General features: G+C 44.3%; 2 protein-coding genes across 2 annotated transcripts in view; both read left to right on the top strand.

The window, feature by feature from the left end:
- IFT122 (intraflagellar transport 122) overlaps nt 1–4655 on the top strand; it is a gene marked incomplete in the record, with an annotated part of 54231 nt that extends 49576 nt beyond the window's left edge. The window contains 3 exon segments of the mRNA XM_034775403.1: nt 1326–1397; nt 3142–3306; nt 4070–4655. Of these exon segments, the coding sequence (XP_034631294.1) occupies nt 1326–1397; nt 3142–3306; nt 4070–4159 (327 nt within the window).
- Nucleotides 4656–11061: 6406 nt separating this feature from the next.
- RHO (rhodopsin) lies at nt 11062–17537 on the top strand. The gene is made up of 5 exons (XM_034777143.1): nt 11062–12106; nt 13361–13529; nt 13685–13850; nt 15337–15576; nt 16637–17537. Exons 1-5 carry the CDS (start codon nt 11542–11544, stop codon nt 16757–16759), a joined length of 1263 nt encoding a protein of 420 aa, XP_034633034.1. The 5' UTR covers nt 11062–11541; the 3' UTR covers nt 16760–17537.
- The last annotated feature ends 3142 nt before the right edge of the window (nt 17538–20679 follow it).

Consider the following 20679-nt stretch of genomic DNA (forward strand, 5'->3'; position numbering starts at 1 on the left):
TCGACGGCGAGCACTTCTGGGATCGATTTATCGCGTCTAGACAAGACGCGATAAATCGATCCCGGAAGATCGTTTGCTTACCGCCGGACCCGGAGGTAAGTGTAGACCTACCCTTAGGCAAGACCTGCTATAGATATCCTGAGTTCTTGCGGATAACTGCTCTCTCCTTTTTCACGTGTGTCCTTTAGAAGTATTGCATCTGGTGGAGTTCTATTTGGAAGAAGGGATCACTGATGAAGAAGCTGTAGCTCTTATTGATCTGGAAGCACCAAGATTAAATAAGAGAGAGGATAAATGGCAAGAGATGGCAAGCAATGGTATCCTTTCAATCCAGAACACTCTCTGGTTTTCTTAGGGAAAGAGCAGCAGTTTGGAAGACAGAGTTTTTGGTTGTGGGTTGTTGGGTTTTTTTTGGATCTGTTATGCTTTTGTTGCATTTTAATCTGCTTCTCTTATGACGAGGGGACAGATTCATTGCTGACATAAGTGGGTACAATTCCATTGTGTGTTTCTTTTTCAATTGCTGTAGCAACTAAAAAAGTACAGGTATATTAACCAATCCTAGTAATTGTAAAAGGTTTTCTTTAGAAAAGTCAGTTTCATAATCTTGTCAAGTATTTTTAGGTTAAAAATAATACAGTTCACTTATTTTCATGTAACTCTTTTACTTTCTATAAAGGATGGGAGGTATTTGGCTATCCATTATTCTCCTCTTGTATCACAGCTTTCTATCTTTCTTTCTAAGGAAGAACTGGATTGGGCTCCCTTTGAAGCCTGTCATTATTGTTGTCTATTTTATAGAATCCTCGAATTTTGTATTGCTGTGGCACACAGTGGTGCCAATTGTTGTTGGGGCCTGATAGTAGTAGATACAATACAAATACACAAGACAACATGGTCTTTGCCTCAGAGAGCTTTAAAATAGGTTGCCCAAAGTGAGGTGTTCGATGTTTACAGGAGGGTAAGGAAATGAAGGATGAGGGTACTATTAAAGTCACATGCGTTTATGTAGATTAGTTACTGCTAGTAATTTGGTAGTTTTAAGCTCTGCTGTTCCACAGCAATTGCTACTTAGTGAGGTGTGGCACTCCAGTCTTCCTGGGCTAGAGTAAACTTCTTCTGCAGCACTATCTAATATAATCTAGGGATTACTCCAGTGGTATCTGAGTACTCCTAGTCTGCCTGACATGATGGGCATTGGGTGAAGCAAGGAGTGAGAGCCCTACGACTAAGCCATAAGACAAGTCCTATGAGTGCTAGGGTAAAAGGATTTGATTTTGTAGGAGTTCTTGTTTCTTCCGTAACAAACCTCTCTAGGAGCGCAGACGCTGAGATTTGATGACAACACAGACATTATTGAAGAGGATGATCCCTTTACAGCAAAATTGAGCTTTGAGGTGAGGATACCTCATTTGGGTTTTCAAATGTTGCTGCCCTTGAGGCTGAAGATAGTTGAAGAGAAAGTAAACCCAGGGTGACTCTACCTGCAAATGTTCTTTCAGTGCTATCATATCTCCTTTTGAGCTGGCATCCCACAGTTCGTTCCTTGTCACCATTGACTGATCAATAGCCAGTCTCGACAGACCACAGCCTCTCTGATTCCTTTACAAAGTGTTAATATGTTCTGCCGACCTCCCACAAGAAATGGAGGAAAGTGGGTGACTGGGAGGCTAGGAGCAGCAGTTGAGGGAGAATGGCATCTTTCTCATACAAAGTGATTAGCCCACAGAAAAGAAAAACCTGGAGAACCACTTATTCTATCTGAATGTCTTTTTCAAGTAAACTGTTTCTCTCTGGCCTCATCATCATCAATGGAAGAATAGTCTCCTGGGGTGCCAACCCACCCACTGCAGAAACAGATTTAAAAATTACGATGTTTTCTGCATGCTGCAGTTATGTGGCGTTAAAAAATCAAACTCTGAAGTTAGTTTGAACAGCCCTTTACTTTTTCATAGTAGAGGGTTTCCATAACACACAGCTATAAACATGCCCAAGAGAGAGCCTCTAAGGAAGACATCCAGGTTATAAAATGAGCAGGATATTCATATATAGGCAGTCCATGTTACTGTATTGTAAATCTGAAAACAATAATTACTCTGAATTTACACTGATGTAACAGAGAACATCAACTGGCCAAGATTGTTAAATAAGGCCTGGTGGTGGTATTACTATTATTATTTGTATTATATTAGTGCCTAGGGAGCCCTAAACATCATCAGGGCTCCATTGTGTTACATGTTTTTACAAATGTAAGTAATAGATAGTTACTGCCTTGAAGAGCTTGCAGTCTAAACAGACCAGACGGATGAAAGATGCAGGGTAAAGAATATAACATGTGAGCAGATGATCAGTGTGATAGTCTGTAAATATCATATTAGTTCCACAATATTTTTATTTCCTCATTATTTATTTGGATGGGCATTTGTTGGGAAGAGATTGAGATGAGGCAAAGGAAGGGAGAAGAGACATTGCAGAGAGGGGAGGTAAGGGACAGGGAAGGGGATAAGAGGAATGGGGGAAGGAGAAGAGGGAGCAGTATTAAGAGTAGGTGTAGTGAGGCAAAGAAACTCGATAGAGCTGGAGCAAACAGCCCGTCAGCATGGGAGAGAATGTCTGGAGAAAAAGCTGTAGACAGCAGTGGGCCCTTGATGTCATCTGTGCACATAATGTCCCTGTTCAGCTTCTTTATCTCTGTTTCTCCCAGCTTGAGTTTCTGGTTGACTCCTCCCAGGAGTTTCTTTAGACCCCAGTTTCAGATGGCTGGGGCACGGGTGAGTCCAACTGGAGTCTGGTGTTTCCAGCAAGCAGCAGGGGGACTGTCCCCTAGACAGCTTAGGGTCTGGGTGGGTGCAGTTAAAAATAGGCATTTTCAGGGAAGTTTTTGTAAATGGCTTTTTTTTGTTTTAAATAAAGAATTGTGTTAATGGGAATGAGTGAAGCGCAGTGAAAATACCTTACTCACACCTGGCTTACTCCCACTGAGGACAGTGACAAAACTGCCATTGACTTCAGTGGGAGCAGAATCCATGCCTATTCTGTGTTAGCGCTTTCTACTGAGTAATAACACTCCACTCTTTATATTTATGTCATCTTTAAAATGCTTTGAAATTGTTAAGCTTCATTCTTTTTTAAACGCTGCAGCAAGGAGGCTCAGAATTTGTTCCTGTGATAGTGAATCGTGCAGTTCTCCGGTCAATGAGCCGGAGGGATGTCCTGATTAAACGCTGGCCAAAGCCATTACAATGGCAGTACTTCCGGTCCTTGCTACCAGATGCTTCCATTACCATGTGTCCAACATGCTTTCAGGTATAAGTAAAAAGTTTTCATTGGGGTTTTTAAAACTTAATTCCTAGTGAGAGACGAATTGTAATGACCCTGATAGGTTAATTTCTAATCCTCGATACATACGTTCTGAAGTCCTGAATAGTAAAGAGAGAGCAAAATACCCTGTGTTACGTGCAGAGATGATAGGCCTTGCCAGAAGGGCTGACTTCAGAATAGCTAGTGGTAGCTGAAATTGTAGAATGAAGTATTTGGGGACTTTGCAGGGATGACAAGAATTGTAGCCACTCAAGAAGACCTAAAGTGAACTAAAAGAAGGGAAACGCTGCTTTCCCCCCCCCCCCCCCCCGCCTTTCTAACCTTATAGCCTGGTTTAGTGGGGGCATGCAGCAAGTAAAAAAATTTTTTCATTGTAGTTTCCCTCACCGCAGGTATGTTTTCTTCAAAATATTCAATAGTTTGGTTATTTTTGGTTATGTGGTAGCAGAGAAAGCATCCTGAAGTCCACCCTCCTTTCTCACAGAGCAGTTGGGTTTCACTGGTTGGGTGAACTGACTTCCATAGCCTCCATGCTTATTTAATGAAATATTTGCTCTTTATATATTCCAAATTAGAGCTGTTACAAACAGCTGTAAATAACTTCTTGTTGTGGAAACATTAACTCTGGTGTAACAGTAGCATCCAATATTCTGAGCCCTAGCAAAACCATTACATCTCAGTTTCCTTTTCCTAGATGTGAGCCAGTAACAGTGTAATAGATATGCCTAAATCTGTTCCTAATTCACAGATGTTTCATTCGGAGGATTATGAGCTCCTGGTGCTCCAGCATAACTGTTGTCCGTACTGTCGGAGAAGAATTGACGAGTCAAACCAGTGAAAAAGATCTATCCAAGAGATCTTTCTGCGATCACAGTGAAATGCATTGTAGAGTAATCAAGCTTTCTTAACAGCTTGGTTATGTTGTTACATATATTTTCTCACTCTGTATGTTTCATAAGCAGTGGAAAAAGAGAAACCGTTAAATGTCACATGTGTCCTATCCAAACAAAAATTTATTTTTATGAGCAATGTAATTACAGAATTTCTATTTATTGCTCTTTGTTTTGTATATAACCACAGACCCAAATGGGAAAAAAATGTACATATATATTTTTAAGGAAAATTCCGCTTTTACTTTCAAGTGTCCTATGTTTATCATAGCAATCTGCCAGTGTGCCACAGATTCGATAGGAACATTTTAGGGTGAGATTCAGCCTTGAGATAATTCAGTTGACCTCATTGATTTTGCCCCTCTTTATGCCAGGGCTGAATTTGGCCCTTAATATGTACTTGGTTGTTGACAGAACTCGAAATAAAAAGGGGAAGTTTTTGCATCAGTGTTTTATTTTCTTTAGAGTATTTGCTGTAGCCAGTGAACCTTTTTATATCGTTTCAGCAGAGAATAGCATTACAGTTAGGAGCTCTTACACATATTGACTCACACGTTAATGAATACATGATTAAAACCCTAGTGTGGACAAAGCAAGTTGTAGTTTTAATGTGTGTTAACAGGCCAAGGTAAACCCTAACCTCCCCACCAGGTTTGCCATAGACCAGCTAACACATGTCCAAACAAGTCACCATGTCTACTAGGATTTTCGTATGTGTTAGCCAACGTGTATTAAAAACACAGCTTTTTTCCTAGTGAAAAAATAAAAGCCACCAATTTATCAGGTGTAATGACTATATTGGAGGGCTCGTGAAATGTGCCAGCTTGACAGGCATGGAAGGTAAAGGCTGGCCTCTATTTATCCACAGACTGGTACATTATGGGCTTGTCTTCACTGCAAAATTAACTCTGGCTTTTGCTCAAGTGTTGCTCCTAACCTGGCTCCCATTTGAACACACAACCTTGGGCCCGAGTATGGTGCTGTTTTTAATTCGGGCTAGCTGGCCTATCCTAGGATATAGGCTAAAGCCCAAGCGCATTTTACACTCAAGCTGGTAATCCACCCACTTTTCAGGGAGTGCGTAAGCTAAACCATTCAGGTACTGATAGGTCTCCAATGCCGTCCTACAGTTTCCCCTGCGTGCCCAGAAGGACAGACAAGTTCTCCCACAATCCACTGGGAAAGAATCATAAAGCAGCACAACTTACTGTAGCACTAAGAACCATGTGATATGACCCCAGAAGTCCTAGAGCCTCATACCAGTATGTGCACCAGGGTGGACCAATAACTCAGACATGGCTTCACAGTGTGGTTGCTCATATCTGGGCTAGGCTAACCCAGGTGCTGATCACCTGAGTTAACTCTGCAGTGAAGATGTGCCCTAAGAGTAGTTGCTGTGCAATCTTTCTCCACCACTATGTTTCAGCCCTCACCTGTGGGGAGCAATTCTAGGAGGAGAGAAAGTAGTTCATCTTGTATTCCTATTCTGTCCTTTCCTCTTCTGCTAATACTGACCTATAGGATGCTAACTGAAGTGATGATTTTTCATTATATGTATACTGCACTAAACTAATAGTTGGACTTCGGAATAGGCCACTGAACAAGCAGTTAGCTGTTAACAACTATGGGTAGGTAACCACTTGGGCTGAATTTGAGCTAGTGACCTAGAAGTGATAGATTTCTTCATTATTTTTAGTCAAATGTAGATAACAGGTAAGAGTATGCACACAGCATGCATGGTTATTATAATCATGCCTACCAGTTTCCCTGTGTTTTCAAAGGAATATGATATTCATCTTTGCTTACTGTCCTAAACTATTGGACAGTGTTCCTGCATGCTGTTAAACAGCTACCACAGAGGCAGCTGAATTTCACTGGTGGTTGAAGTGATTCCTGTGTGTACTTTAAATTGCTCTAAAAAGTGACTGTAAAAAAAAAAAATAGCTTCAATGGACTTCCGTATCTCTGTGATTCTGGATCAAATTTTGTTTGACACTTTAAAAAAATGCTGTTCTGTCTACCAGCCTTGTAAACGTACTGATCTAAAAGTCCTGCTCGTGCTTTCTTACTCGTAAATTACTGTATGCAATGAAGACTGCAGTTGGAATTAATAAACAGTTCTGTTTGATATGGGAGCCAGAATTAGAATCTAGCTCATTCTCCCATAATTGTGTTTGCTTTGCAAAGCCAGCGGGAGTGAAAAGCAGTAAAAATAAATAGCTATGATTTGTAATGACAGACAGGCAAAATGTATTGAGTACAGAGGTTTCCATTTTTTACAGACCCACTTTTCTGACCATAGATGCATTTTACATTTGAAAAGCGCTTTTGGTGTCTTCCCGAGGAAAGATGCTGTATTAAAATAAGTCATGATGTGTAAATAAATGTTAGGGCCAATGTATTCTGAATTTTTAAAATACTGTAGTAGTCCCAATTTGCCTTGTGACATTGAAGCGGTTCTTATGTAACTTCAGCATCTTCTAACAATAACATATCATGATAGAATAAAACTCTTAAAATAGAATTATCAGCATACATGATGGTACCAAAAATGACCTTTCCTGCTCTGTATCCCCTCAGCCACTTACTCTTCACTAGACTTGATGTGGGTAGCAGCATAGACCACTTTCTGAAACTTGTCCTATGCTTGTTTTTTTACCCTACTACTACTTGCCTTCTCTATCTGTGACGCGCTTCAGGCTCTAAGCTGTGGACGGCAGTTGCAATCTCAGCAATGGCTTATTGCATCAAAGCTTAATGTGACAAATTTGAATATCTGGAAGGATAAACCTTTAATCCTACTGTATGCCCAGGTATATGTGCTAACAACTACATTGGTGCTTAGATAACTGCAATACAACTTGAAAGTTGCTTTGGTAACAAGAAAAGTTAATAGAGATGGAGTTTCGGGATGGGTAATCTATTAGAGAGGACATGGTGCTTTAGTTCAGAGTATGGTATTTGCATATAAGCATATAGAAAGACTGTCTCATCAACTATACAAATGTCACAAGTGCCCATTTCCCTAGTTCAAGTACTATATTCTATACCGTCTAGTCTTCCTCTGATATTGTGAGGCATTCCATTTCCCATGACAGTATGACACTGTTTTCAATGACAAGCTGGGTGGGATAATATCTTTTTTTGGACAAACTTCTGTTGGTGAAAAAGACAGGCTTTCAAGCTATATAGAGCTCTTCTTCAGGTCTGGGGAAAGTGTCAGCTAAATACAAGGTGGAACAGATTATTTAGCTTAAATAGTTAATACATCTGTTTTCAAACATTTATGACCACGAGACATTCCCTTCTGGGACTGAACTTTTCCATGCATGGTCTCCTGAGAGCAAATGTTTGTGCACCCCTGGATATAAAACTTGAGCAAAATCCCTCCACTGCCTCTTTAATGTAAGGGCTAGAGTTTGAGGCTGATGGAGGAGGAAGTCAGTTTACTCCATTTTCCTGTAACTAAACTGTATATACTAGGTTAACACAGCATGGGAGCAGGCTGGTCTGGAGAAATAAGAGTAGGATGGGACACAAGCATTGCCCAGCATTCTCACTCTAGCCAAAATTGCTGTAGGGCCTTAAGCTAGCCTCAAAGCCTCTACTTCCCTATCTGTAAAACTGGGGAGATGATCCTTTCCCAGCTGACTGGAGTGGTGAGAATTAGTGAATGTTTATATAGCACTCCGAATGTGTTAAGTGCTAAGTTTATATTGTTTACCACTAACAAAATGTAATAAAAAGGCAGAGGAAAAAAATAGATTTTGGGTTTAAGTAGTAGTAATAATGGTGGTGTGATTCTTGAGAGAATCGCGTTCTCCATAAGAGATTCTCTCTCTCTCTCTACTGTTAACTTCAGTATTTTCATCCCCCCTGTACATACTGTCCCATGGACTCTGTAGACTTAAAAACACCCAATGTCCAATTACATTTTTTCAGTCTAAATAATTACTTTAAAATGATTCTCCGTGTACTGAGAGGGAAAACAGAGAAGCATGGAATATCTGAGAGTTTCAAACAGCAGATTTCCCGGTAGCTATCGCCGCCTTATCAATTTAGTAAGTTGCTGCTTCAGAAAAGTTTCAGCGTGACAGCTTGAGAGATTGAAGTCCCCTGACTTCCTGCAGAGCAAACAGAACATTAGCATTAGTTCTGTGAGAGTTGCTACGTGGCCCTGCCAAATGTGCCCTTCCCCACTGAGCAAGAGGGAGATGGGAATTATTTGCTAACCACTGCCACTGGTGCTGGAGAAATAGCAAAGAAAGACAAGCTTTGCCAGAAGGAGTTGAGAAGATGACACAACAGGAGACCCAGAGGCAGGTGTTAATGTTTCACTTTTTCATTTCTCCCATTATGGCACAAGATTAGGGCAGACAAGGCATGTGGCTGATGTTGGCTAAAGGTTGTAGGCATCATAGAACAACTAGCTCATTCAGTCCTTGGCCTCTTTCACGTCTCCAGCTGGGATGCCCGTTATGAAGCAGATATCTGGCTGCTGGGAACTGTACTGAGACCGCCAATTCATTTCACGTGGGCCACAGACCAGCTTTCAGATGATAACAGGGCTTGGGCCAAGCTTCAATTGATGATCTAGAGTTCAAAGGCTGCATATCCCATTATCAGTTCCCTGAGTCATCCAGCCTCTATCCCACCCTACGTAATGTGGTTTTTACATCATAGTTGCACATTCCTTTGAGGAGGAGGAAAAAGGGCTCAAAGCTCATCCCTGCAACCTGCCTCCACCGTGCTAGCACTTCAAGAAAGTACAATACGGGTACTGGACATGCCTACAATAAAAAATAATTACTACACACCTACCCCTGCTGATAATTATATTTCTGCCTTCTCCAGTGCAGTGGTCTCCAAAGTGGGGTGTGTGCATCCCAAGGGGTGCGCAAGAGGATCCTTGGAGGTGCGCGGCAGGAAGAGCGTGCTCAAAAAATTTGTACTGATAGGGGTGCGCGATCAAAAAAGTTTGGAGACCACTGCTCTAGTGCATTCCACCGGAGCAACCCCAGGTGTTCTACAGCCATTAACAAATTAAACGTCACAACACCCCTGGGAGGTAGAGAAATATTCTGATCCCCATTGCACAGATGGGGCAACGGGGGACAGAGCAGCTACTGCCCATGAAAGTGGCCTATTATTTGGGTTCCTCTATTTTCTGACTGCCCAGTTTTAGCCATGTGGGATCCAGCTTTCAGCTGAAATCAATGCAAGCCACTGGTGACCAGCCCTACATTTCTAAATGGGGCATCCAAAAATGGAGAGACCCAATCTTAGCGATCAGTTCTGAAAATTTGCGCTTCAGTGAATTGCGTACGGCCACGCAGCAAGCATGGGGCAGAGCTGGAACCAGAAGCAGAGGTTAAGCTTGCTATCTGGTTTTCCCTCTATTCTGTACATGATATCTCTTGAGAGAATCATGTTCTCCATAAGAGATTCTGTGTGTTATAGATGAACAAAGGGACTTAGTTCACACTCTCAGGCTAGGTCTATACTACCCGCCTGAATCGGCGAGTAAGCGCCGTCGACGGGAAGCCGCGGAGGTCGATTTTGCCGCCGTCCTCACAACGGGGTAAGTCGGCTGCGATACACCGAATTCAGCTACGCTATTCACGTAGCTGAATTTGCGTATCTTAAATCGACTCCCCCGTGTAGTGTAGATATACCCAAAGGCACCTACAAAATCCCTGGGATTCACAAAGCCTGAGTGTGGCACCTAGACTCCCTTTACTATGAATGGGGAGAGACAGCACCTCAGAATGGGACCTCAAAAACCAGCATACTAGGGGCTCCCTGCTTAAGCTAGCCAATGGGAGACACCGAGCCTAGAGGTGCCTAAATCCGGGCTCCCTCTGGTTGGGATTCTCAGCTGCCAACCCCTTCTTGGGGTTAGGCACTTACACCATTTTAGCAAGAAGCCAGGGGAAGAAGGTTAGGAGGAGGAGCAGCACCTCCCTTATAACTATTAGCCCAGTGGTTAGATTACTCACCTGTAAGGTTGCTACCTGGGAGGTACAAGAGATTGAGACCTCCAGGATGATCCTGAGCCTATAAAACTGGACAGCTGGCAGTGCGTACTGAGCACCCTTTACAGCTTTCCCAGGACAGCTACCTCAAAAAAGGTGGCAACCTTACTGGGATGTGGGACACCCCTGGTTTGTCCCCCCTCCCCACTGAGTGGGAGAAGGGATTACCTTTGATCCACCATTTCTTAGGTGAGTGCTTGAACCACTGGGTAATGGGATAGTCAGATGGCGGGGGGAGGGAACTCCCTCAGTCTTCCGGTTGAAGAGATTCCACTTTGGATAAATAATGAAAGGCTCATTGGGCTAGAGAGACAGCGTGCAAGCATGAGAAAGACTCTGTAGCCCTGTGGCTAGCGCAAAGGAGATTGAGGATCCAGCCCCCCTCTTCCAATGACTTCTTAAAATTATTTATCCACAGTGGAACAGCTGTGACAGGAGACTGAGAGATCTCCACCTCCGAATAGCCCATAGCCCAGTGGTGAACGCACTCACTTGCAAGATGGCAGATTATAGTTCAAATCCCTTCTTTCCCCCTCAAGTGGAGGGACCAGGGCCGGCGCTTCCACTAGGCGACCCTAGGCGGTCGCCTAGGGCAGCAGGATTTGGGGGGTGGCATTTTGCCATCCTCAGCGGAAATTCTGCGGTGGGGGGTCCTTTCGCGGCGGGACTCGCCGCTGAAGTGCCCCAAAGACGCGGAGTGGAAGGACTCCTGCGGCCGAATGCTCAGAGGAGGAGTGCTGCCGCCGCTCCTGGGAGGAACTTAAACTGGGGGTCTCTCACAACCAGCTGAGTACCCTCCAGTGGGCTAAAAGTCATGAAGGGGTTCTTCCTCTGCTGCCATCTTGTGTAAGCTCACCTATGGAGGGACTGTGCCATAGATGAGCTCAACGCATGCTTACTCGATCCAGTCCCGCAGGTGAATTAGGTGGAGAAATGCCTATTTCCCCCTCATTCATGCATGGCTCTGGGGCTTAGGTATTGGGACACTTAGCATGGATCTGCGGTACCTATGCCCAGAGGTGGAAATATTGATGCCTAGGGAACTTTTATTGCAAAAACTTAGGCACCAAGTGAGTTTAAGGTTTGGCGGCAGCTGATTGGGGATTTGGAGAATCCCAGTGGGACCTCATTCTAAAATGTAGGCAATGGAAGTGATAGGTGCCTAAGTCCTTTTGTGAATCTAGCCATGTGAGTTCAATGTTCTCTGGTAACCATTTTGCAGCCCAGAAACAGGTGTCACCATAACACCTTCCTGGGAAAGCCAATTAACAGTTGAAATCCTAGCTTGGATTATTATGATCAATAATGCCATAAGCCTTAATCATGCTGACACTGACGTTGAAAGCTTACCCAAGGTGGCACTTTATAAAGGCTGCAATGCTGAGAATAGCATAACCAGCTTCTGCTCAAATGTTAAGAAGGAGGTGAATTTCAAGAGGGGAGCCTCAAAGGAAGCAAAACATACTTGTAAGATCAAAAATACCTCTGGAACTGCAACCATGAATGGAACAGAGGGTCCAAATTTCTATGTGCCCATGTCCAACAAGACAGGGATAGTACGGAATCCATTTGAGTATCCTCAGTACTACCTTGCTGACCCATGGAAGTTCTCTGTACTGTCTGCTTACATGTTTCTGCTGATCCTCCTTGGCTTCCCTGTCAATTTCCTGACTCTGTATGTCACCATCCAACACAAGAAACTCCGGACGCCCCTCAACTACATCCTTTTGAACCTGGCCTTTGCTAACCTCTTCATGGTCTTTGGAGGATTCACCACCACCATGTACACCTCAATGCATGGTTATTTTATCTTTGGGACAACAGGCTGCAACGTTGAAGGTTTCTTTGCTACACTGGGTGGTAAGTTTTCTACATGTGTAAATAACCAATCCTTACTTTAGACGATAGTCCATTCTGTGCTTTGCTGCACATTGGGCTACGCACATTTAGCATCCTTGCCTGTCAACTGCCTTTCTCTCCAAATCTTCCCATTTCATGTTGAGATGCTTGATTTCAGACCTGTCCGTTTCCACGTTATTCGTGGTCTTCCTCTCTTTCTTCTTGCGTTTTCTGGCATCCATTCAAAGGCGGTATTTGGTGTAAATAACCAAGAGGCGATTTTAAAATCTCCTCCTTTTGGGTTTCCCCCAAGATTTTTGGAAAGAGAGAGATCAGATTGTCTCAATGTGCACCCTAAAAGGCAGATGGAATAGAGAAATTACGTTGTAATTTGGACTAAGTTAAAGTTGCGATATTTCAAGGCAGGAAATAAATGAGGGAGAAGAAATAAAGCACCATTATTTTCCACCTTCTTTTAGCACTTTGGGGGAAGCCCAGCTATTGAGTATCCTGAAAAATATAGAGTGTAGGATTGACAAGTGACCTGCAACAGATTTTAAAATGTTCGGTTTGTATCCTTTTTGCCTTGTTCTTTTAACCTTAGAAATAACAAATCTGGTTTTCCCTGGTGTTGCCTGAGGACTTTCTGAGACTCTCAGATCATGTCTGTTGTGAACTCTTATACTCTCATTGAAGAGGCCGGGTTATTTAGCCTTTAACAAAGTCATCCTTTCTTCCAATATCAATCAGGCTTTAGGCTAAACTGTGGGACTAAAAAACCCTTCCCCTCTCGGTTCAGTTCAGTTTTCAGATATCTGTCTTGTGAGGTCATTTCATTAATTCTCCAGCTACCATACAGTCTTCATGTGTAGACAAGACCTAAATTTATGACAAAATAAACAAGCACTAACAAAACGATGGGTACAATGATCAGTAGTAGAATAAGAGACTTGTGCATTCCTTACTATATTTTAATTCAGACCTGTGACATTAACATTCCTTGAAACCTTACCTAGATTTCTTTGCCATTTAGAGACTTCAGTGGAAATCATAACATACAAATTAATCCAACCTCAGTCACCAACTTTAGGAATTATTTTGGAGAAGTTCTATGGCCTATGTTGTGCAGGAGGTCAGATTAGATGATCATAATGGTCCCTTCTAGCCTTAGAATCTATGAAAAGGACTCATTTACATGGCTACGTGTTTTCTTTTTCTTCTGTTGTTGGTAACGGTCTATGTGTGTGTCTCTCTCTCTTTCTTTCTCTTTTACAGGTGAAATAGCTCTGTGGTCCCTAGTAGTCTTGGCCATTGAAAGATATGTGGTGGTCTGCAAGCCCATGAGCAACTTCCGATTTAGTGAGACCCATGCCCTCATGGGTATCATTTTCACCTGGGTCATGGCCCTGGCCTGTGCTGCTCCTCCACTGTTTGGATGGTCTAGGTATGGATTGACATTTTCTGAAATGATGCCCCAGCTAGCACGGTGTTAGCAGCAGTTATTGAGGTGTTTTACATATTTCTCTAGCAGCATTCCAAGTAAAGCAACCACATGCACCAGTTCAAGAGCAGACACTAATCTCATTGGTTTACCTGCAGGTACATCCCAGAGGGTTTGCAGTGCTCATGTGGAATTGATTATTACACTCTGAAACCTGAGGTCCACAACGAATCTTTTGTCATCTACATGTTTGTGGTTCACTTCCTCATTCCACTGATCATCATTTCCTTCTGTTATGGGCGCCTGGTCTGCACTGTTAAAGAGGTAGGTAGACCTGTTAGAGATGACCAAAAACCTGCATCTGAAGCCTATTCTCCCCTACCCCAAATGCTGGGAGACTTCAGATCCAGATCTGAACTCCACAGCTGGCTCGATTCCTGTGGTGGAATGAACCATAACCCCAGAGCCAATCAGCCCTGACATTTGAGGAGCTAGGGTGATGTGAATTTGATGTTTGTAGCTCATCCCACCCCTAAAGCCTTCACAAACTCCCTGAACAGTCAGTTTCAGCATGTCCCCCAGTTACTTCTGGGGGAATTCTGCACCACGCGTGCAGAATTCATGTCCCCCGCAGATTTCTTTGCTTCCCCATAGAAAATGGTGGGGAAGCAAACAGAAGCCGCAAGAGCGGTCACATGTCCCTCCCCAGCAGCACGGGTGCATCATTTCGGGCTCCTGGAGCAGCCAGTGGAGAGATAAATCATCGCAGGGGGGTGAGGGTGCTCCTACCCTGTGCCGGGCTCAGCTGCTAGTTCTGCCTGGGCTGGGGGTGAGGAAGGACAAAACTTCCTACTTCTTCCCCTGCAAGGAGCAGCCGGGGCTGGGGCTGGGGCTGGGGCTGGGTCAGACCTACTCCCAGAAACCTCCCCCGGCTGCTGCAGCTCTGGACCCTCCCCCCGCTTCCTACCCCCATCGCTCCTCAGAAGCAGGGGGAGGGGTCACTGTATGGGGAGCTGCTCACCTGTCTGCCCAGCTCCCTGTGCATCTGGACCCCCCCAAACTCCCACCCAGCCCCTCCTCCCTGCATCTGGACCCCTGCATCTGCACCCGCCCCCCCCCTGCACTGAGCCCCAGCCAGCTGCACCCAGACTTCCACTCCACCAAGCCCCACTCCTCCAGTATCCAGACCCCCCCGCTGAACTCCCACACCTAGAACCCCTGCCAAGCCCCATCCCCCAACACCCAGACCCCCACCCCGCTGAGCCCCAGCCACCTTCACCTGGACTCCTCTGCAGAGTCTCATTGCCCTTGCACCCAGAACCCCCAGTGAGCCTCTGTGCATCCAGATCCCTCACTGAGCTGCCCGCACTCAGATTGCCCCACGCAGAACCCTCTCACCCCATACCTGGATCCATCCCCACTAAGCCCCTCCACACTTGGATCCTGCCTGGCTGAGCCTGCGACCCACACCGGGATCGGGGGCCAAGGCTGGGCATGCATGTGAGACTCTATCCCTCGCCCTTACTATCTTGGTGCACCTGGCATGGTTGGGCAGGGCTCCAGGGTGTTTCTGGGGCCACCAAGTCCGGGCCCCAACGGGGGCTGCAGGGTGATCTCCCACCTCCATGCAGCCAGTGGCCTGTGCTCCCCACTGCCATGCTGGAGCCTCCACATCTATTTATGGACAAAATATGCAGAATTTTAAAATATTGTGTGTAGAATTTGTATTTTGTTGGTGCAGAATTCCCTCAGGAGAACCCAACATGTCCCCCGCAGCGCCATCGTCATTTCAGTGGTCTTATCTCTTTAGGCCGCAGCTCAGCAACAGGAATCTGCCACCACCCAGAAAGCCGAGAGAGAAGTTACTCGCATGGTCATCATCATGGTTATTTCGTTCCTTGTTTGCTGGGTCCCCTATGCCAGTGTTGCTTTCTACATTTTCACCCACCAGGGATCTGACTTTGGCCCTGTCTTCATGACCATCCCAGCTTTCTTCGCCAAGAGCTCTGCTATCTACAACCCGGTGATTTACATTGTAATGAACAAACAGGTAATTGGCAAATCTCTGGTCTTTTTATTTATTGTATTTAATTTCTTATTAGCTTACAGAGAGTTATAGCACCTAGGTCATCGTTTTAAAGCCCTTTTTTGCTCAATGTGCCACAAATGGGGCTTTTTCAAGGCAATTTTGTTTCTGTAATAAAAAGGGACATCTAATCATTGTCTTGCTGTCCTTTAGTATTACATAAATCCACTGAACGCTACTGGAAGTCATCAGGACTGTCTATTTGAAATGATCAACGCATTGCTTTTGTTAAATATCTAGGACTGTATTCTGCTCTCATTTACAATGGTGCAAACATTTTGATTCAGTAGAGATGCACTAGTCTAACAGAGCCAATAATAAGAATACTCAGCAAGGTTAAGGTAATCCTAAATAGAAGTTGTAGCTAGTTCTAGGAAGTGGGAAAGGTTAGGAACATAAGATTAGGCAGAGCGAATAAACCATTGGTGTAGCAAGTCTAGTATTCTACCTCCAACAATGAGCAGCACCTGGTTCTTTAGGGCAACTTAGTCCACAAAAACCTCCCCAAAATGCACTTGGCCATCTGTACAATGCTACATCAGGAGCAGAAACTCCTTCCAGATCCCCGGTGTGATCATCTCATACTGCAAAACATGAGCTTTGGTTACCCTTACTTTTTTTTTAGCATTTTTTATTATTTTAGTCAAATATTGAACTGTTAACAAATTGTGATCTTTCAAGGGTCAACCCATGCTTGCCTTAGTCAGATGAGAAGCCCCATTCACTTCAATAGGATTGTTGAGCTAAGGGATCCAATGCAAGTCCCACTGAAGCTAGTGAGAGTATTTCCATTTACTTCATTGGGAGTTAGATTGTTCCCAAGGTGTGCAGACTTTCACAAGGGAGCATCTTCATTAGCCACAGTTCCTTGAATTTCCTCCTTCGTTGTGTTAGTCAGAAGTCCCTCCAGGTGCATTACTGACCCATTTAATGTAAGGGTATTCACAATGCCTAGGGTTGGCTGACAGTTGTCACTCTGCCTGCATCGGCTGCTTACCTCTGCCGACCTTGTTTTCTTCTCTAGTTCCGTAACTGCATGATCACCACCATTTGCTGTGGAAAGAACCTGCTGGGTGATGACGACGCTTCTGCTGGCACCAAGACAGAGACTTCCTCAGTCTCCACCAGCCAGGTTTCTCCTGCATAGATCTCTCATGGAAGCCGCTGATCTCGGAGCTGGCATGCCTTGTCAGCAAGGGCACGCAAGTCCCATTTGCAGGCATGTAGTCATGTCCACCATCACCACCGCCTGCATGTGATTCACAGTTAACCCAGCAGAATGGACTTTTCAGTTCTGACAATAGAAATCATTTGAACAAGGCTGTACATATTTTTTTTAATTAAATATAAAGGACTAGCTCCTCAGGTGGTGTAGATGTGTGTATATCCATTGACTTGTGTAGAGTTATCCCCATTTACACCGACTGAGTATCTGGGTCATACAGAGAGACGAATGTTCTCCTTTCACAGAATGGAAAAGACTAGTGAGGCCACAGCCTTGTGGATTCATCCCTACCATGGCAACTGTTCTGGATGTGAACCACAGAGGCTATGGTTAGGAAAGCCCACTGTAAAGACCCAAGACACAGCAATCTAGCGAGGGATGAAGTATACCCATGTTACAAAGCTGGGATCAGTGGGGGCGCATGAAACCTAGTGAGCAGTGGGTAGGGTTGCCACCTCTCTGGGTTTTACCTGGACAATCCGATTTTTGGCTTCTGTGTCCGGGTACCATTTAGAATTGCCAGGTGCCCGGTTTTCAACTGGAAAGTCCAGTCGAAAAGGGGACCAGGCAGTGTCTGGTCAGATGTACTGACCAGACACCACAAATCTGGTTACCGCAAGGCATGGGGAGGCACCAGTCGTTAACCCACACCAGCCCCTGCTCAGCTGGGGCCATCTCCTACCTCCAGGGGGCTCCTTGTCAGGCTGCAGCAGCTCCCGTCCCAGCCTTAGAGCAGAGGGAGCCCAACTGGGGGAGATGAGAGGAGGGAAGAAGAGGGAGGTGAAGATGATCCAGTGAGTGGGAGGGGGAGGAGCGAACGACAGGGGCGGGGCCTTGGGGGGAAGAGGCGGAGATGGGGTTGGGGTCTGGGGAAAGAAGTGGAGAAGGGGACAGGGCCTCAGGGGTCTGGTTACCAGCAGTTAGAAAGGTAGCAACCCTAGTGCCAGTGAGATTTAAGGGTTTACAGTGTGGTAAGATTTGACCATTAGTAGCATCTCTAGAGTAATCATGCGGAGGAATCTGGTCTTTCCCTTGCCCCCACCAAACTCCCCTGCACACAACCAGTTAGCTACGCGGTGCACAAGGGATAGGATTTGAACCGTAAGCAACAGCTGATTTGCAGTGTCTTTTCCGTAGCATGTGACATTATATTTCCATGGTAACGTATATAGTCATTTGGCTTCCCCCTGACTCCTCCTACATGTCCATAGACCACACCCCTATAGTTTGAGCTCTTTATGGTTCTGCTGTGGTTCACCTACCAATTTTCAGCTGTAATTTGATTTGGCATCACACCAAGTAAGAGGTTTTGGCCAACACTTGTGCTTTTTGAGGATTGATTGGTGGCAAATTGCTACGCTTTTCTTCAGTTCATAGCAAGCAAGCCATGGGAGCATATGGCCCAGAGACTTCAACATATGTTTAAAGCGCTAAAAGATGGCATAATGCAATTGTACCAATGTTCTTTATTTTTATTTTTAGCTCAGTTATACAAATAAGATGTTTTTCTCGCCCTTCTGTTATCAACATTTGAAACTATTCTTGTACAGTATTAGCCTCTCTGATTTCTAATTCTGTGCAGCTTTGCAATATCTGATAGAGAAGGTCTATAGAAACTATGTAAGTTAAACCTTTAATAAAGAGCAATTTGCAAGTACAAGTCTCATTATTTATTTTTAATTGATACTTCTACATATTCAGTGAAATCTGAAGATCAAAGGTTCATGAATCATTCAGTGGTTAGGTTGAAGGTTCATTCATACGCTCAGAATCTGAAATCTTTTTTTTGGTAGGAAAAAAAAAGAAGGTTTTGTTTTTGTTTTTGTTTTCTTTTTTCAGTTGTCCAGTTATACTTTCCTCTACAGAAATAATGGAAGAGTTTAGGATGGCTGACAATAAACCATTGCAGTTTTGACAGAGTCATGCGGCTGGTGATATATCCAAGTGTGTGTGTGGGGGAGGGACGGGTTTGTTACTCTAGTTGTTTTGGTGTCTGATTAAACACATCACACCTAGAGCTGGATGAGAAATAGTTTTCCTGTCCCATGAACCTTTTTGAGATTTCAAACAATTTTCCTATCCCCAAAAAGTCAAACTCCCGAACATTTTCTGAACTGAAAATTGAAGAAAAATGCAATTTTGGGTCAATTGAAATATTTCATTTGATAATTTCAAAGCATTTTGTTTCTATTTTGACCATTTAAAATTTGTTACAATTTTTTTTTTAGCTTTAATTAGCTTCAATGTGGACACAAAAAGTCATCTAAGCTGACCCTTTCCTGAGGGAAGTTTTGGCTTCAATGAATCAGCCTTTTTTGATAAAAAAAAAAACCATTTAATTCATAATTTCCCAACCAGCTCTAAGCACACCTTTTTCTGCCGTGACTCCGCTTTTCTGATTTCATAAAGTGGTTCTGTTCCAATGTTAACTGGAGAGTTTTGTTTCTTTTGTTCATATTGAGACAAATATTTTGACGCACTAGCAAATCCAGAGATGATATTGCCCTAATTCTCAGGTAAATAGTTTATTCCTCCAATCAGAGTGAAGTTAGCAACAGCATCAGGTAGCCAGCTCACTGCCCTGTTTATCCACAGAACCACCTGGGTCACAGCAGTGTAGCTTTCCCCATGCCTGCTCTATATATGTGCCCTGGCACTGGCCTGGAAGGACAGCTAGCAGGATTAAAAGAGCAATTCAATCCCATAGTTCATCCAATTACAGGCCTCTCTGTTGATGACACTTCCAGTTGTGAGGGTGGTGATTTTGTGATGTGGACAATAGGAATTTGACTGAGAACATCACCTCTTTGTCATATAGGCCTCCACCAGCCATCAGATGGTAATTCCTGCCCTAGCACAGGTTTAAATCAGTGACCAGATGTGAAAGGTTTAAAGTGCTCAGTGATCTGAAGGGGAGATGATATCAGCACCTAGGGTGACCAGATGTCCCGATTTTATAGGAACAGTCCCGATTTTTGGGTCTTTTTCTCATATAGGCTCCTATTACCCCCCCCCCCCGTCCCAATTTTTCACACTTGCTGTCTGGTAACCCTATCAGCACCTAGCTATCTAATGCCTCCTTTAGGTGCATCTTTGATTTATTGAAATGCCTCTGTCTATACTGGGAGCTGTGGTGAATCCAGGGTTTTGAGAACAAAGCACTATTCATGCTGAAATCCCAGCTGGGAGAAGCGGTTGAGCATTCTGTTGAAATGCTTTCCCTTTTCAAACCCAGTGACCTGCACGAGAGGCACTAACTCTCTGCACACCTTCCCGCCACCGAATGTTGTCCTGAGCATGGTCACACAGCTCTCCGAATGACCGTGGAGAGCGCAAGAGAGAGGCTGTGCAGTGAAAGGCCCTCCATCAAATCCTGATATAGTCACATCATTCCTGCCCCGACAAAAACTCCTATTGGACTTGATTGAATGCTGCTGTCCTGGAATATTAAATAATGACTCTAATCCATTCAAAACAAAAGAATTAACTCATCCAAATGAAGAGAGGAAGAGGGAGACATTGCTCTTTTGTTACTCCAGTCCTTGTAAGACGCTGACACTATGGTGATGGGTGAGTATGAGAGCTTATCATTTGTTGTTTCTCTAGTGGTACCCCATTGCACTAGGGGCTGTACACACGCAACCCACTGGTTAGTGAGTCTGCCAGGGCCTCCTCTGTGCCCAATCTGCAGAGGATGTAACTGCTGCAGCACCACCAAGAGAGCATCTGGCTCTTTAAACTCAAGCTGTAGCTCATTGCTTTGGTTCTGGAGATTCCTTGGTTCATGCTCAGCCCAGCCAAAATGGTGGCTGTCATGCACACATGGAAAGGTCACACATTCC

This window comes from Trachemys scripta, chromosome 7, assembly GCF_013100865.1.
Source record: "Trachemys scripta elegans isolate TJP31775 chromosome 7, CAS_Tse_1.0, whole genome shotgun sequence".
NCBI classification, from domain to species: Eukaryota; Metazoa; Chordata; order Testudines; family Emydidae; genus Trachemys; species Trachemys scripta.

Excerpts from the sequence above, each read along its gene's own strand:
- RHO (XM_034777143.1), top strand. The coding sequence starts at position 11,542 with ATGATCAATAATGCCATAAGCCTTAATCATGCTGACACTGACGTTGAA. Across the intron at positions 13,851-15,336 it reads TGGTCTGCACTGTTAAAGAG|GCCGCAGCTCAGCAACAGGA; the intron begins GTAGGTAGACCT and ends TTATCTCTTTAG. Across the intron at positions 15,577-16,636 it reads ACATTGTAATGAACAAACAG|TTCCGTAACTGCATGATCAC; the intron begins GTAATTGGCAAA and ends TTTCTTCTCTAG.